Below are 15,126 nucleotides of genomic sequence, written 5' to 3'. Positions count from 1 at the left end.
ACAGAGGTGTGATACAGGCCCTGGGTGAATGGGCCTGAGTCAGTGGGTGTGGTGGGAGACCACAGGTGAGTGTGTGGAGAGCCGTTGGGCAACTCTCAGAGCGCTGATGTGAGTGAAAAGAACATCTCCCATGCACTGGGTCGCAGCAGACCATCTTCATCTGCCACAGAAAAGGAAGAGAGGATTTCCTTTGTCCTCAACGGAAACTTCTGTTAATTTCCAGTGTGAAAAATATGTCCTTGTTTCTCAGGATCTGCCCAAAGTGTTTCTGGTGCCCTACAGCACCTTGCCACTCATGACCACGAGGTGCACATGCTGCCTTCCATTCCAGATACCGTATTTTATGTTCATTCTCCTCCTACTCTCTGCTCACCGTGGCTTCACGTTTGGTGAAAGGCATCGCAGGGCTTCCCACAGCCCATGGCACCCTGTGCCTTCAACAGGACACGGAGGCACAGACAAATGCCTCATGTAAGGTGGGCTAGAGCATATGCGAAGTAGAGCTCTGTACCTTGTTTTCCCCTGAACTCCCTGTGGCAAGAGCAATCATCACATCTGCTGAAGTGAGACAAAGTAGCAAAGGCCACTCCACACTCAAAGCACCCCTATCCCTCTCTGATGCTGGTGGCATAGCATATGTGCAGCAACAGGCCAGATGGCACAATGCCTGCAACCAGGAGAATTTGTCCTCCTCGTGTTCACACTGGTCAGCCAATGACTTGTGAAATGCCTTTAATTCAGAGACGTTGGTCAAGGGTCCTACTAAAACAGATTAAGCACTGGTAGAAGACGTGAGCTTCACAACCCAAGATACTCCATTTCACTTTGAGGAATGTTGAGCACCTCAACAAGGAAGGAACACAAAGAGACTCAGATTTGAATGCAGCACAACATTTATTAAGAATGAAGGTAGAAATAAGGCAATGTATTGTGAACGGAATCTGGCCCAGGCTGCTATGAAGGCAGCTGATACGCAGATTCACCATCACCACAATGAGATGCACAACTTCCTCCATTACATGGAGAGGGAGGAAAGAAGCAGGGCCATCTCAACTTGCTTTAGGATGAACCCAAGGCACAGGACAGCTAGAGACAACAAGGATGTGTGATGCTGACAAGAAAGTGGAAGAAGAAGATATCTGCTGGTCATGCGGCCAGAACGCAGGAGCTGGCCCCCCAGAATCCCTCTCTGCTTTACAGGAGGGCATGAAAGGTGCTCAGCATACTTGGAAACGCTGGCCAACAGCTCTGTCCTCAGTCCAGCCTCTGGCTTTGGGCTTCCTGGGCAATGGGCTCATGGGAATTCCACCTCATCCTTAGTAGGGCAGGCACCTCCTGCTAGAGAAGCGGCTGCCCAGGCCAGAGATGCCAAAGCCACCGGAGGAGATGGGCACGCCCTCCTCACTCAGGATGCTGCCAACAGCAGCGGAGGTGCTGGAGCCCACCGCGGTGTTCTGGGGGAAGGAGCTGAGGATGGGTCCGGGCAGGGTGACCACGACGGGAGAGGGCTGGATCACCACCCGGGAGTCCTGGCACTGGCGCACACAGGGCTCGTTGCAGCTGTTGGCCAGCGGGGTCGGGCCACAGGGACGGCACAGATCGTAGCAGGACATGGCTGTGGGATGGAGGTGGACCTGGAGAGGGGACAGCAAAACATAGGCAGCGTCAGCAGCAGCCTGGTGGCATGTTTGCCATGAGAGGAGGAACAGGCTGGGAAGCAGGCACAAGTAGTGCAGAGGCATAGACAGGCTTGGCAGCCCAGATCCCCAGGAGCCCCAGCACAGTCAGCCCAAGGCCTTTTCCCACCTCCCCTGGCACTGGAAAGCACAACCAGGCTGGTGGGAGCACTGCCAAAGAGCAAAGCCCACACCTAAGATTGCAAGGGCGCACCAAGAAAGTGGAGGCTAAGAGTAAGAGGAGAAGCAGAGAAAGGAGAGACTGGGGAGAAGGCCACAGCAGCTCACCTTGTTCACCAAAGTGGAGAAGGCAAGAGAAGTGGATGAGGCAGCCTGGTGCTGGACTGGCTTTTATACTGGCCTTGTCCGCCCCAGGCACAAAGCATGCTTCCGATGCAAATGTCTACATATAGCTCATCTTGCATGCAAAACACTGACCATGACAGAAAATAGTGGCTTTTTCAACTTGTACTGATGCTACCATTTTGTTTCCCATTTCTAGTCGCACCCATCCTATCATTCACATTCCTTTCAAGTGACTGCATTGCTGTTCAAAATCTTGCCAGAGAAATGGACACGTAGGCACAACCTGATGAGACAGCCTGTGATGATGAGTTTCTCACCACTCCAGGGGATGTCAGCCTGTGACTCTGGGGCCTTGCTTTAACATGGTCCTGATGACTGGGATTCTTCTCCTTGCAATGAAACTGTAGGCTGCACTTCAGTATCTCAAGGCCCGCATCATCACTCTAACTCTATGCTTGCGCACCTTCTTTGAAGAATCACCTTTCCAGTCAGGGCACTTGTGCTCTAGGATTTGGGAATATTTCTCAAAGGAATAATTGCTCTTGGCAACAATGGGCCTGGCTCTTCTTTTGCAATCTAACTTTTCTCCTTCATACCTCCGTGCCTTAAGTAGCATTCTTCTAAGAATAGCAAATGTAGGCTACTGCCCTCCAATGACACCTTGCTGGACACCTCTGGTAAGCGAGGAGGAATCCCAATGACAAAAGCACACGTGGGCAATTGATACTTGTCCCTCCACCCGCCCATGTCTTTGTCACAAGTCGTGCTTTGGCCATCCAGACTGGCAGCCCAATGGGCACAACCAAACACTTGGTAGCATTTTCACTGATTAGACACGCCACCCTGTTCAGGAGCACTGAGAGTGCTCACAATGGCAGGTGGATGATCAACAGCACCAGCAGTTTCCCTGGTACCACTGGTGGCAGGAACAGAGTGGCAGGAGCAAAGCAGAGGCTGAGGAGGACGGGAGAGTGGGAAGGAGGACTGAGGGCAAAGTTGGTGGTGTACCACTCCCTCAGTCTCCCCAGCTTGAGGCCTGTGTGGAGGACACAACTGAGCCTGGTTTGGGACCTCCCCAAGCTCAGTCTGCTCAGCAGCTGAATGGGAATTTTGGACGAGTCCTGCGGGGCTGCTCCAGACCCACTTGCCCTCAGGACGCAGTGATGAGCTTGTAAGGACTTCACGATAACTATGCATTAGACCACAGGATTGTTGTAGCAGGAAAGACCATCCTGCTCCATTCCTTCACTCTGCAATGGTTTCAAGAGATGTCAAAGATGCTGCCCAGTTCCTCACTTGCCAGAAGATAGCCGCTGCATTTCCAGCTTGCATTCCTCATCATTATACACACCCATGCTCAACACATACATGCAGTTGCAAATCAAAGTGGGGCTTGGGTTTCAGCCATGTTGGCTTCACTTTGACATCTCTGGGACTCTTTCCACTTTGAGAGTTTGGAGATGTGCTTGGAGGAGGGACGGGCAGAAGAGTACTCTCTGAGTCGTAACGTCCAGTCAGATCTTTGCATCTTTGAGCACTTGCTCACAAAAAATACAATCCGACAATTAAAGTGTTTGCTTCATCTAATGAAATTAACAATCAAAACCGGAGTTCCTTATATATATCTATAAATTTGAGAGAGCACCTGGGCACTCTTGGCATACCTTGTGTAACTATACATCCATTCACATGTACTCCAGTAAGTCCCATCAGCCTTGAGGGTAACCTACCACACTGTGTGGAAAGGAGGTCTATTTAGAACTACAGGTGCCCACTCTTTTCCAACCCAAAACACACATCAAAACCCAACACATCACATCAACCCCTAGACAGATGATCCAGTCATGCCAACATGGAAGGAACATAAGGAGACTGAGATTACAATGCAGCATAAACTTTATTGAGTCTAAAGATAGAAACGAAGCAATGCACGATGGAATGGATCTGGTCCAGGCTGCTATGGGGGCAGCTGGCTCTCAGACACACTTCAAGCTGAATGGGATGCTGGCCTTCCTCATTCATATGTCTAGAGGGAGAAGAAGCAGGGCCATCTCCACTTGCCTCAGAATGAACCCAAGGCACAGGACAGCGGGACACAAGATGAACGTGTGATGTTGGGAAGAAAGTAGAAGCAGAAGACGTCTGCTGGTTGTATACCCTAGCAGTAACAACCAGCAACGGTGCTCAGCCCATCTGGAATCATTGGCCAGCAGTCGTGTCCTCAGTTCAGTGCCTGGCTTTGGTCTTCCTGGGCAATGGGCTCAAGCGATGCCCACCTCATGCTTAGCAGGGCAGGTACCTCCTGCTAGAGAAGCGGCTGCCCAGGCCAGAGATGCCAAAGCCACCGGAGGAGATGGGCACGCCCTCCTCACTCAGGATGCTGCCAACAGCAGCGGAGGTGCTGGAGCCCACCGCGGTGTTCTGGGGGAAGGAGCTGAGGATGGGTCCGGGCAGGGTGACCACGACGGGAGAGGGCTGGATCACAACCCGGGAGTCCTGGCACTGGCGCACACAGGGCTCGTTGCAGCTGTTGGCCAGCGGGGTCGGGCCACAGGGACGGCACAGATCGTAGCAGGACATGGCTGTGGGATGGAGGAGGACCTGGAGAGGGGACAGAAAAAGAAGTCAGTGCAAGCAGCAGCCTGGTGGCCTGCTCTCAAAGGCAGCAGGGACTGGTAATGCGAGGTGAGAGAGGGTCTGAGCTGCCCAGATCCCCAAGAGCCCCAGCAGAGTCAGCCCAAGGCTTGATCCCACTGGCATGCAGAACAGAGTTGGTGGGAGCCCCCTCAAGGTGCAAGGTTCACACCAAGGCTTTCACAGAGGGAAAGGCACATTGGAAAACACAAGAGCAAGAGGAGAAGCAGAGAAAGATGAGGGTGAGAAGAAGGCCACTGCAGCTCACCTTGTTCACCAGGGAGGAGAAGGCAAGAGAAGTGGATGAGGGAGCCTGGTGCTGGACTGGCTTTTATACCAATCTGCACCGCCCCAGGCCCAGAAGCAACCCATGTGTGAGTAGCTGTAGTGGGGCAAGCCCATTTGGATGCAAAACAACACAATTATCAAAATTGATGGATTAATTCTCTTCCCTACAAAGCTACTTCTCCATTCTCATTTCCCAGTTCCTGACAAGTCCATTTTGCCACACAAGCTCCTTTCAAGCGACAGAATTAGAGGCCTAAGCATTTCTGAGGAAGGAACTCAAAAGCACAGGGAGAAGATGAAGGTGTGGGGATGGAAATGGCCAACAGTGTCAGCGGGAGACAGCATCTCATTGCCGTGCAGCTTGCTTTGATGCTTTGCCCCAGTGTGTGGGGCCTCATTTCCTTGCAAGCACAGCATTAAAGGTCAAGCTTCTTGCAGGGCTCATATGCAAACACCAACACGGCCTTTGCTTCACCCATCTACGTGCTCAGGCTGCCTCAGCTGGAAGCTGAGTCCAAGGATAGATGCTCTGCTTTCTGGTTCTAGCTATTCTACGACATCATGCACTGCTCGCAGGAGACCTAAGTCTCACTACTATTCCTTTCCCTTCTGTTTCCAGCTGGGGGATGTCCACCGACAACAGAAAAGGCGTGTTTCACTAAAAAGGACATTGCTCTCTCATAGTCAGACATTAGCTGATCATCACCATAAATTGTGATGTCTTCCACAGTCAAACAAAAAGACTGGGCAAAAATTGCCTGGTTCCCCAGCACCCCCATGTCCATGTTTTGCATCCTACTTTGCACATACATCCTGACACAACAGCACACACCAACAAACACACAACATTTCCAGGTTGCACTGGAAGCACACTTGCCCAGAAGCATGTGGAATATGGGAGTGCCATCATGGGCAGCTGGGACAGCAGCAGGAGTCAGGGTTGTTCCAAACACATATGCCAAAGGAGGACATCAATCTCTATGCAGCGTTGGCCAGAGGCAATAGGCACCCAGGGGGAATTGACTGCCCAACAGGTGACACCCAACATACACACCTCAGGCTCCAGCCAGGCCACATCCCAGGGCACTCACAAAATGCCACCGCAATTATGCTGGGACTCCACCAGCCACACGTAAATCTCTCATCATGGAGACACAACCAAATGTCTCACTTAGGAAGATGAAGAGAATGGAAACCAGGAGACACACCACCAGTGGAACTCATTACACAGTGCCTGAGCAAGGCAGATGCAGAAATGCCCAACAGGTCCACCAAAGACCAGCTCAACAATCAGGTTGGCAGTGCTACGGCAGCACTGATGCCAGGCCAGGGAGCCGGGGCACAGCTCAGGTTGCGGTGCTGTGACAGTAACATGGGCCAACAATCCTGAGCAGTGCCAGAATAATACACGTGCACCCAAGAGGGAGCTGGGAACGCACCGGGCAACGGTGCATCTAGTGCAAGGGGACAATTATCAAGCACAAACTGACCTGTCCGAGAACAGCAGAATCAGACTGATGTCCTTGAGCTGGAGACAAGGCTGAGGCGCTCATGACAGAGGTGTGATACAGGCCCTGGGTGAATGGGCCTGAGTCAGTGGGTGTGGTGGGAGACCACAGGTGAGTGTGTGGAGAGCCGTTGGGCAACTCTCAGAGCGCTGATGTGAGTGAAAAGAACATCTCCCATGCACTGGGTCGCAGCAGACCATCTTCATCTGCCACAGAAAAGGAAGAGAGGATTTCCTTTGTCCTCAACGGAAACTTCTGTTAATTTCCAGTGTGAAAAATATGTCCTTGTTTCTCAGGATCTGCCCAAAGTGTTTCTGGTGCCCTACAGCACCTTGCCACTCATGACCACGAGGTGCACATGCTGCCTTCCATTCCAGATACCGTATTTTATGTTCATTCTCCTCCTACTCTCTGCTCACCGTGGCTTCACGTTTGGTGAAAGGCATCGCAGGGCTTCCCACAGCCCATGGCACCCTGTGCCTTCAACAGGACACGGAGGCACAGACAAATGCCTCATGTAAGGTGGGCTAGAGCATATGCGAAGTAGAGCTCTGTACCTTGTTTTCCCCTGAACTCCCTGTGGCAAGAGCAATCATCACATCTGCTGAAGTGAGACAAAGTAGCAAAGGCCACTCCACACTCAAAGCACCCCTATCCCTCTCTGATGCTGGTGGCATAGCATATGTGCAGCAACAGGCCAGATGGCACAATGCCTGCAACCAGGAGAATTTGTCCTCCTCGTGTTCACACTGGTCAGCCAATGACTTGTGAAATGCCTTTAATTCAGAGACGTTGGTCAAGGGTCCTACTAAAACAGATTAAGCACTGGTAGAAGACGTGAGCTTCACAACCCAAGATACTCCATTTCACTTTGAGGAATGTTGAGCACCTCAACAAGGAAGGAACACAAAGAGACTCAGATTTGAATGCAGCACAACATTTATTAAGAATGAAGGTAGAAATAAGGCAATGTATTGTGAACGGAATCTGGCCCAGGCTGCTATGAAGGCAGCTGATACGCAGATTCACCATCACCACAATGAGATGCACAACTTCCTCCATTACATGGAGAGGGAGGAAAGAAGCAGGGCCATCTCAACTTGCTTTAGGATGAACCCAAGGCACAGGACAGCTAGAGACAACAAGGATGTGTGATGCTGACAAGAAAGTGGAAGAAGAAGATATCTGCTGGTCATGCGGCCAGAACGCAGGAGCTGGCCCCCCAGAATCCCTCTCTGCTTTACAGGAGGGCATGAAAGGTGCTCAGCATACTTGGAAACGCTGGCCAACAGCTCTGTCCTCAGTCCAGCCTCTGGCTTTGGGCTTCCTGGGCAATGGGCTCATGGGAATTCCACCTCATCCTTAGTAGGGCAGGCACCTCCTGCTAGAGAAGCGGCTGCCCAGGCCAGAGATGCCAAAGCCACCGGAGGAGATGGGCACGCCCTCCTCACTCAGGATGCTGCCAACAGCAGCGGAGGTGCTGGAGCCCACCGCGGTGTTCTGGGGGAAGGAGCTGAGGATGGGTCCGGGCAGGGTGACCACGACGGGAGAGGGCTGGATCACCACCCGGGAGTCCTGGCACTGGCGCACACAGGGCTCGTTGCAGCTGTTGGCCAGCGGGGTCGGGCCACAGGGACGGCACAGATCGTAGCAGGACATGGCTGTGGGATGGAGGAGGACCTGGAGAGGGGACAGAAAAAGAAGTCAGTGCAAGCAGCAGCCTGGTGGCCTGCTCTCAAAGGCAGCAGGGACTGGTAATGCGAGGTGAGAGAGTATCTTAGCAGCCCAGATCCCCAAGAGCCCCAGCAGAGTCAGCCCCAGTCCTTATCCGACTGGCATGCAGAACAGAGTTGGTGGGAGCCCCCTCAAGGTGCAAGGTTCACACCAAGGCTTTCACAGAGGGAAAGGCACATTGGAAAACACAAGAGCAAGAGGAGAAGCAGAGAAAGATGAGGGTGAGAAGAAGGCCACTGCAGCTCACCTTGTTCACCAGGGAGGAGAAGGCAAGAGAAGTGGATGAGGGAGCCTGGTGCTGGACTGGCTTTTATACCAATCTGCACCGCCCCAGGCCCAGAGGCAACCCATGTGTGAGTAGCTGTAGTGGGGCAAGCCCATTTGGATGCAAAACAACACAATTATCAAAATTGATGGATTAATTCTCTTCCCTACAAAGCTACTTCTCCATTCTCATTTCCGAGTTCCTGACAAGTCCATTTTGCCACACAAGCTCCTTTCAAGCGACAGAATTAGAGGCCTAAGCATTTCTGAGGAAGGAACTCAAAAGCACAGGGAGAAGATGAAGGTGTGGGGATGGAAATGGCCAACAGTGTCAGCGGGAGACAGCATCTCATTGCCGTGCAGCTTGCTTTGATGCTTTGCCCCAGTGTGTGGGGCCTCATTTCCTTGCAAGCACAGCATTAAAGGTCAAGCTTCTTGCAGGGCTCATATGCAAACACCAACACGGCCTTTGCTTCACCCATCTACGTGCTCAGGCTGCCTCAGCTGGAAGCTGAGTCCAAGGATAGATGCTCTGCTTTCTGGTTCTAGCTATTCTACGACATCATGCACTGCTCGCAGGAGACCTAAGTCTCACTACTATTCCTTTCCCTTCCGTTTCCAGCTGGGGGATGTCCACCGACAACAGAAAAGGCGTGTTTCACTAAAAAGGACATTGCTCTCTCATAGTCAGACATTAGCTGATCATCACCATAAATTGTGATGTCTTCCACAGTCAAACAAAAAGACTGGGCAAAAATTGCCTGGTTCCCCAGCACCCCCATGTCCATGTTTTGCATCCTACTTTGCACATACATCCTGACAATACAGCACACACCAACAAACACACAACATTTCCAGGTTGCACTAAAAGCACACTTGCCCAGAAGCATGTGGAATATGGGAGTGCCATCATGGGCAGCTGGGACAGCAGCAGGAGTCAGGGTTGTTCCAAACACATATGCCAAAGGAGGACATCAATCTCTATGCAGCGTTGGCCAGAGGCAATAGGCACCCAGGGGGAATTGACTGCCCAACAGGTGACACCCAACATACACACCTCAGGCTCCAGCCAGGCCACATCCCAGGGCACTCACAAAATGCCACCGCAATTATGCTGGGACTCCACCAGCCACACGTAAATCTCTCATCATGGAGACACAACCAAATGTCTCACTTAGGAAGATGAAGAGAATGGAAACCAGGAGACACACCACCAGTGGAACTCATTACACAGTGCCTGAGCAAGGCAGATGCAGAAATGCCCAACAGGTCCACCAAAGACCAGCTCAACAATCAGGTTGGCAGTGCTACGGCAGCACTGATGCCAGGCCAGGGAGCCGGGGCACAGCTCAGGTTGCGGTGCTGTGACAGTAACATGGGCCAACAATCCTGAGCAGTGCCAGAATAATACACGTGCACCCAAGAGGGAGCTGGGAACGCACCGGGCAACGGTGCATCTAGTGCAAGGGGACAATTATCAAGCACAAACTGACCTGTCCGAGAACAGCAGAATCAGACTGATGTCCTTGAGCTGGAGACAAGGCTGAGGCGCTCATGACAGAGGTGTGATACAGGCCCTGGGTGAATGGGCCTGAGTCAGTGGGTGTGGTGGGAGACCACAGGTGAGTGTGTGGAGAGCCGTTGGGCAACTCTCAGAGCGCTGATGTGAGTGAAAAGAACATCTCCCATGCACTGGGTCGCAGCAGACCATCTTCATCTGCCACAGAAAAGGAAGAGAGGATTTCCTTTGTCCTCAACGGAAACTTCTGTTTATTTCCAGTGTGAAAAATATGTCCTTGTTTCTCAGGATCTGCCCAAAGTGTTTCTGGTGCCCTACAGCACCTTGCCACTCATGACCACGAGGTGCACATGCTGCCTTCCATTCCAGATACCGTATTTTATGTTCATTCTCCTCCTACTCTCTGCTCACCGTGGCTTCACGTTTGGTGAAAGGCATCGCAGGGCTTCCCACAGCCCATGGCACCCTGTGCCTTCAACAGGACACGGAGGCACAGACAAATGCCTCATGTAAGGTGGGCTAGAGCATATGCGAAGTAGAGCTCTGTACCTTGTTTTCCCCTGAACTCCCTGTGGCAAGAGCAATCATCACATCTGCTGAAGTGAGACAAAGTAGCAAAGGCCACTCCACACTCAAAGCACCCCTATCCCTCTCTGATGCTGGTGGCATAGCATATGTGCAGCAACAGGCCAGATGGCACAATGCCTGCAACCAGGAGAATTTGTCCTCCTCGTGTTCACACTGGTCAGCCAATGACTTGTGAAATGCCTTTAATTCAGAGACGTTGGTCAAGGGTCCTACTAAAACAGATTAAGCACTGGTAGAAGACGTGAGCTTCACAACCCAAGATACTCCATTTCACTTTGAGGAATGTTGAGCACCTCAACAAGGAAGGAACACAAAGAGACTCAGATTTGAATGCAGCACAACATTTATTAAGAATGAAGGTAGAAATAAGGCAATGTATTGTGAACGGAATCTGGCCCAGGCTGCTATGAAGGCAGCTGATACGCAGATTCACCATCACCACAATGAGATGCACAACTTCCTCCATTACATGGAGAGGGAGGAAAGAAGCAGGGCCATCTCAACTTGCTTTAGGATGAACCCAAGGCACAGGACAGCTAGAGACAACAAGGATGTGTGATGCTGACAAGAAAGTGGAAGAAGAAGATATCTGCTGGTCATGCGGCCAGAACGCAGGAGCTGGCCCCCCAGAATCCCTCTCTGCTTTACAGGAGGGCATGAAAGGTGCTCAGCATACTTGGAAACGCTGGCCAACAGCTCTGTCCTCAGTCCAGCCTCTGGCTTTGGGCTTCCTGGGCAATGGGCTCATGGGAATTCCACCTCATCCTTAGTAGGGCAGGCACCTCCTGCTAGAGAAGCGGCTGCCCAGGCCAGAGATGCCAAAGCCACCGGAGGAGATGGGCACGCCCTCCTCACTCAGGATGCTGCCAACAGCAGCGGAGGTGCTGGAGCCCACCGCGGTGTTCTGGGGGAAGGAGCTGAGGATGGGTCCGGGCAGGGTGACCACGACGGGAGAGGGCTGGATCACCACCCGGGAGTCCTGGCACTGGCGCACACAGGGCTCGTTGCAGCTGTTGGCCAGCGGGGTCGGGCCACAGGGACGGCACAGATCGTAGCAGGACATGGCTGTGGGATGGAGGTGGACCTGGAGAGGGGACAGCAAAACATAGGCAGCGTCAGCAGCAGCCTGGTGGCATGTTTGCCATGAGAGGAGGAACAGGCTGGGAAGCAGGCACAAGTAGTGCAGAGGCATAGACAGGCTTGGCAGCCCAGATCCCCAGGAGCCCCAGCACAGTCAGCCCAAGGCCTTTTCCCACCTCCCCTGGCACTGGAAAGCACAACCAGGCTGGTGGGAGCACTGCCAAAGAGCAAAGCCCACACCTAAGATTGCAAGGGCGCACCAAGAAAGTGGAGGCTAAGAGTAAGAGGAGAAGCAGAGAAAGGAGAGACTGGGGAGAAGGCCACAGCAGCTCACCTTGTTCACCAAAGTGGAGAAGGCAAGAGAAGTGGATGAGGCAGCCTGGTGCTGGACTGGCTTTTATACTGGCCTTGTCCGCCCCAGGCACAAAGCATGCTTCCGATGCAAATGTCTACAAATAGCTCATCTTGCATGCAAAACACTGACCATGACAGAAAATAGTGGCTTTTTCAACTTGTACTGATGCTACCATTTTGTTTCCCATTTCTAGTCGCACCCATCCTATCATTCACATTCCTTTCAAGTGACTGCATTGCTGTTCAAAATCTTGCCAGAGAAATGGACACGTAGGCACAACCTGATGAGACAGCCTGTGATGATGAGTTTCTCACCACTCCAGGGGATGTCAGCCTGTGACTCTGGGGCCTTGCTTTAACATGGTCCTGATGACTGGGATTCTTCTCCTTGCAATGAAACTGTAGGCTGCACTTCAGTATCTCAAGGCCCGCATCATCACTCTAACTCTATGCTTGCGCACCTTCTTTGAAGAATCACCTTTCCAGTCAGGGCACTTGTGCTCTAGGATTTGGGAATATTTCTCAAAGGAATAATTGCTCTTGGCAGCAATGGGCCTGGCTCTTCTTTTGCAATCTAACTTTTCTCCTTCATACCTCCGTGCCTTAAGTAGCATTCTTCTAAGAATAGCAAATGTAGGCTACTGCCCTCCAATGACACCTTGCTGGACACCTCTGGTAAGCGAGGAGGAATCCCAATGACAAAAGCACACGTGGGCAATTGATACTTGTCCCTCCACCCGCCCATGTCTTTGACACAAGTCGTGCTTTGGCCATCCAGACTGGCAGCCCAATGGGCACAACCAAACACTTGGTAGCATTTTCACTGATTAGACACGCCACCCTGTTCAGGAGCACTGAGAGTGCTCACAATGGCAGGTGGATGATCAACAGCACCAGCAGTTCCCCTGGTACCACTGGTGGCAGGAACAGAGTGGCAGGAGCAAAGCAGAGGCTGAGGAGGACGGGAGAGTGGGAAGGAGGACTGAGGGCAAAGTTGGTGGTGTACCACTCCCTCAGTCTCCCCAGCTTGAGGCCTGTGTGGAGGACACAACTGAGCCTGGTTTGGGACCTCCCCAAGCTCAGTCTGCTCAGCAGCTGAATGGGAATTTTGGACGAGTCCTGCGGGGCTGCTCCAGACCCACTTGCCCTCAGGACGCAGTGATGAGCTTGTAAGGACTTCACGATAACTATGCATTAGACCACAGGATTGTTCCACCGGCAAAGACCATCCTGCTCCATTCCTTCACTCTGCAATGGTTTCAAGAGATGTCAAAGATGCTGCCCAGTTCCTCACTTGCCAGAAGATAGCCGCTGCATTTCCAGCTTGCATTCCTCATCATTATACACACCCATGCTCAACACATACATGCAGTTGCAAATCAAAGTGGGGCTTGGGTTTCAGCCATGTTGGCTTCACTTTGACATCTCTGGGACTCTTTCCACTTTGAGAGTTTGGAGATGTGCTTGGAGGAGGGACGGGCAGAAGAGTACTCTCTGAGTCGTAACGTCCAGTCAGATCTTTGCATCTTTGAGCACTTGCTCACAAAAAATACAATCCGACAATTAAAGTGTTTGCTTCATCTAATGAAATTAACAATCAAAACCGGAGTTCCTTATATATATCTATAAATTTGAGAGAGCACCTGGGCACTCTTGGCATACCTTGTGTAACTATACATCCATTCACATGTACTCCAGTAAGTCCCATCAGCCTTGAGGGTAACCTACCACACTGTGTGGAAAGGAGGTCTATTTAGAACTACAGGTGCCCACTCTTTTCCAACCCAAAAAACACATCAAAACCCAACACATCACATCAACCCCTAGACAGATGATCCAGTCATGCCAACATGGAAGGAACATAAGGAGACTGAGATTACAATGCAGCATAAACTTTATTGAGTCTAAAGATAGAAACGAAGCAATGCACGATGGAATGGATCTGGTCCAGGCTGCTATGGGGGCAGCTGGCTCTCAGACACACTTCAAGCTGAATGGGATGCTGGCCTTCCTCATTCATATGTCTAGAGGGAGAAGAAGCAGGGCCATCTCCACTTGCCTCAGAATGAACCCAAGGCACAGGACAGCGGGACACAAGATGAACGTGTGATGTTGGGAAGAAAGTAGAAGCAGAAGACGTCTGCTGGTTGTATACCCTAGCAGTAACAACCAGCAACGGTGCTCAGCCCATCTGGAATCATTGGCCAGCAGTCGTGTCCTCAGTTCAGTGCCTGGCTTTGGTCTTCCTGGGCAATGGGCTCAAGCGATGCCCACCTCATGCTTAGCAGGGCAGGTACCTCCTGCTAGAGAAGCGGCTGCCCAGGCCAGAGATGCCAAAGCCACCGGAGGAGATGGGCACGCCCTCCTCACTCAGGATGCTGCCAACAGCAGCGGAGGTGCTGGAGCCCACCGCGGTGTTCTGGGGGAAGGAGCTGAGGATGGGTCCGGGCAGGGTGACCACGACGGGAGAGGGCTGGATCACAACCCGGGAGTCCTGGCACTGGCGCACACAGGGCTCGTTGCAGCTGTTGGCCAGCGGGGTCGGGCCACAGGGACGGCACAGATCGTAGCAGGACATGGCTGTGGGATGGAGGAGGACCTGGAGAGGGGACAGAAAAAGAAGTCAGTGCAAGCAGCAGCCTGGTGGCCTGCTCTCAAAGGCAGCAGGGACTGGTAATGCGAGGTGAGAGAGGGTCTGAGCTGCCCAGATCCCCAAGAGCCCCAGCAGAGTCAGCCCAAGGCTTGATCCCACTGGCATGCAGAACAGAGTTGGTGGGAGCCCCCTCAAGGTGCAAGGTTCACACCAAGGCTTTCACAGAGGGAAAGGCACATTGGAAAACACAAGAGCAAGAGGAGAAGCAGAGAAAGATGAGGGTGAGAAGAAGGCCACTGCAGCTCACCTTGTTCACCAGGGAGGAGAAGGCAAGAGAAGTGGATGAGGGAGCCTGGTGCTGGACTGGCTTTTATACCAATCTGCACCGCCCCAGGCCCAGAAGCAACCCATGTGTGAGTAGCTGTAGTGGGGCAAGCCCATTTGGATGCAAAACAACACAATTATCAAAATTGATGGATTAATTCTCTTCCCTACAAAGCTACTTCTCCATTCTCATTTCCCAGTTCCTGACAAGTCCATTTTGCCACACAAGCTCCTTTCAAGCGACAGAATTAGAGGCCT

At 52.1% G+C, this 15,126-nt stretch overlaps 3 protein-coding genes and 2 pseudogenes across 5 annotated transcripts; all 5 read right to left on the bottom strand.

Moving 5' to 3' along the window:
• Positions 1-1,316: 1,316 nt before the first annotated feature.
• Positions 1,317-1,613, bottom strand: LOC306956238 (feather keratin 4; the record flags this gene model as incomplete). The annotated part of the gene is made up of 1 exon (XM_079547616.1): positions 1,317-1,613. The coding sequence occupies one exon, from the start codon at positions 1,611-1,613 to the stop codon at positions 1,317-1,319; it is 297 nt and encodes a 98-aa protein (XP_079403742.1).
• A 2,652-nt stretch (positions 1,614-4,265) lies between these two features.
• LOC306956232 (feather keratin 2 pseudogene) lies at positions 4,266-4,562 on the bottom strand (annotated as a pseudogene). Its single transcript has one exon. The product of its transcript is annotated as a feather keratin 2 pseudogene (transcript).
• A 3,212-nt stretch (positions 4,563-7,774) lies between these two features.
• Positions 7,775-8,071, bottom strand: LOC306956237 (feather keratin 4; the record flags this gene model as incomplete). The annotated part of the gene is made up of 1 exon (XM_079547615.1): positions 7,775-8,071. One exon carries the CDS (start codon positions 8,069-8,071, stop codon positions 7,775-7,777), a length of 297 nt encoding a protein of 98 aa, XP_079403741.1.
• A 3,212-nt stretch (positions 8,072-11,283) lies between these two features.
• Positions 11,284-11,580, bottom strand: LOC306956236 (feather keratin 4; the record flags this gene model as incomplete). The annotated part of the gene is made up of 1 exon (XM_079547614.1): positions 11,284-11,580. The coding sequence occupies one exon, from the start codon at positions 11,578-11,580 to the stop codon at positions 11,284-11,286; it is 297 nt and encodes a 98-aa protein (XP_079403740.1).
• A 2,652-nt stretch (positions 11,581-14,232) lies between these two features.
• On the bottom strand, positions 14,233-14,529 carry LOC306956231 (feather keratin 2 pseudogene; annotated as a pseudogene). Its single transcript has one exon. The product of its transcript is annotated as a feather keratin 2 pseudogene (transcript).
• Positions 14,530-15,126: the final 597 nt, after the last annotated feature.

Source organism: Tetrao urogallus (genome assembly GCF_951394365.1).
Source record: "Tetrao urogallus genome assembly, chromosome: 28".
Lineage (NCBI taxonomy): Eukaryota > Metazoa > Chordata > Aves > Galliformes > Phasianidae > Tetrao > Tetrao urogallus.
This window is presented reverse-complemented; position numbering and strand designations above follow the sequence as displayed.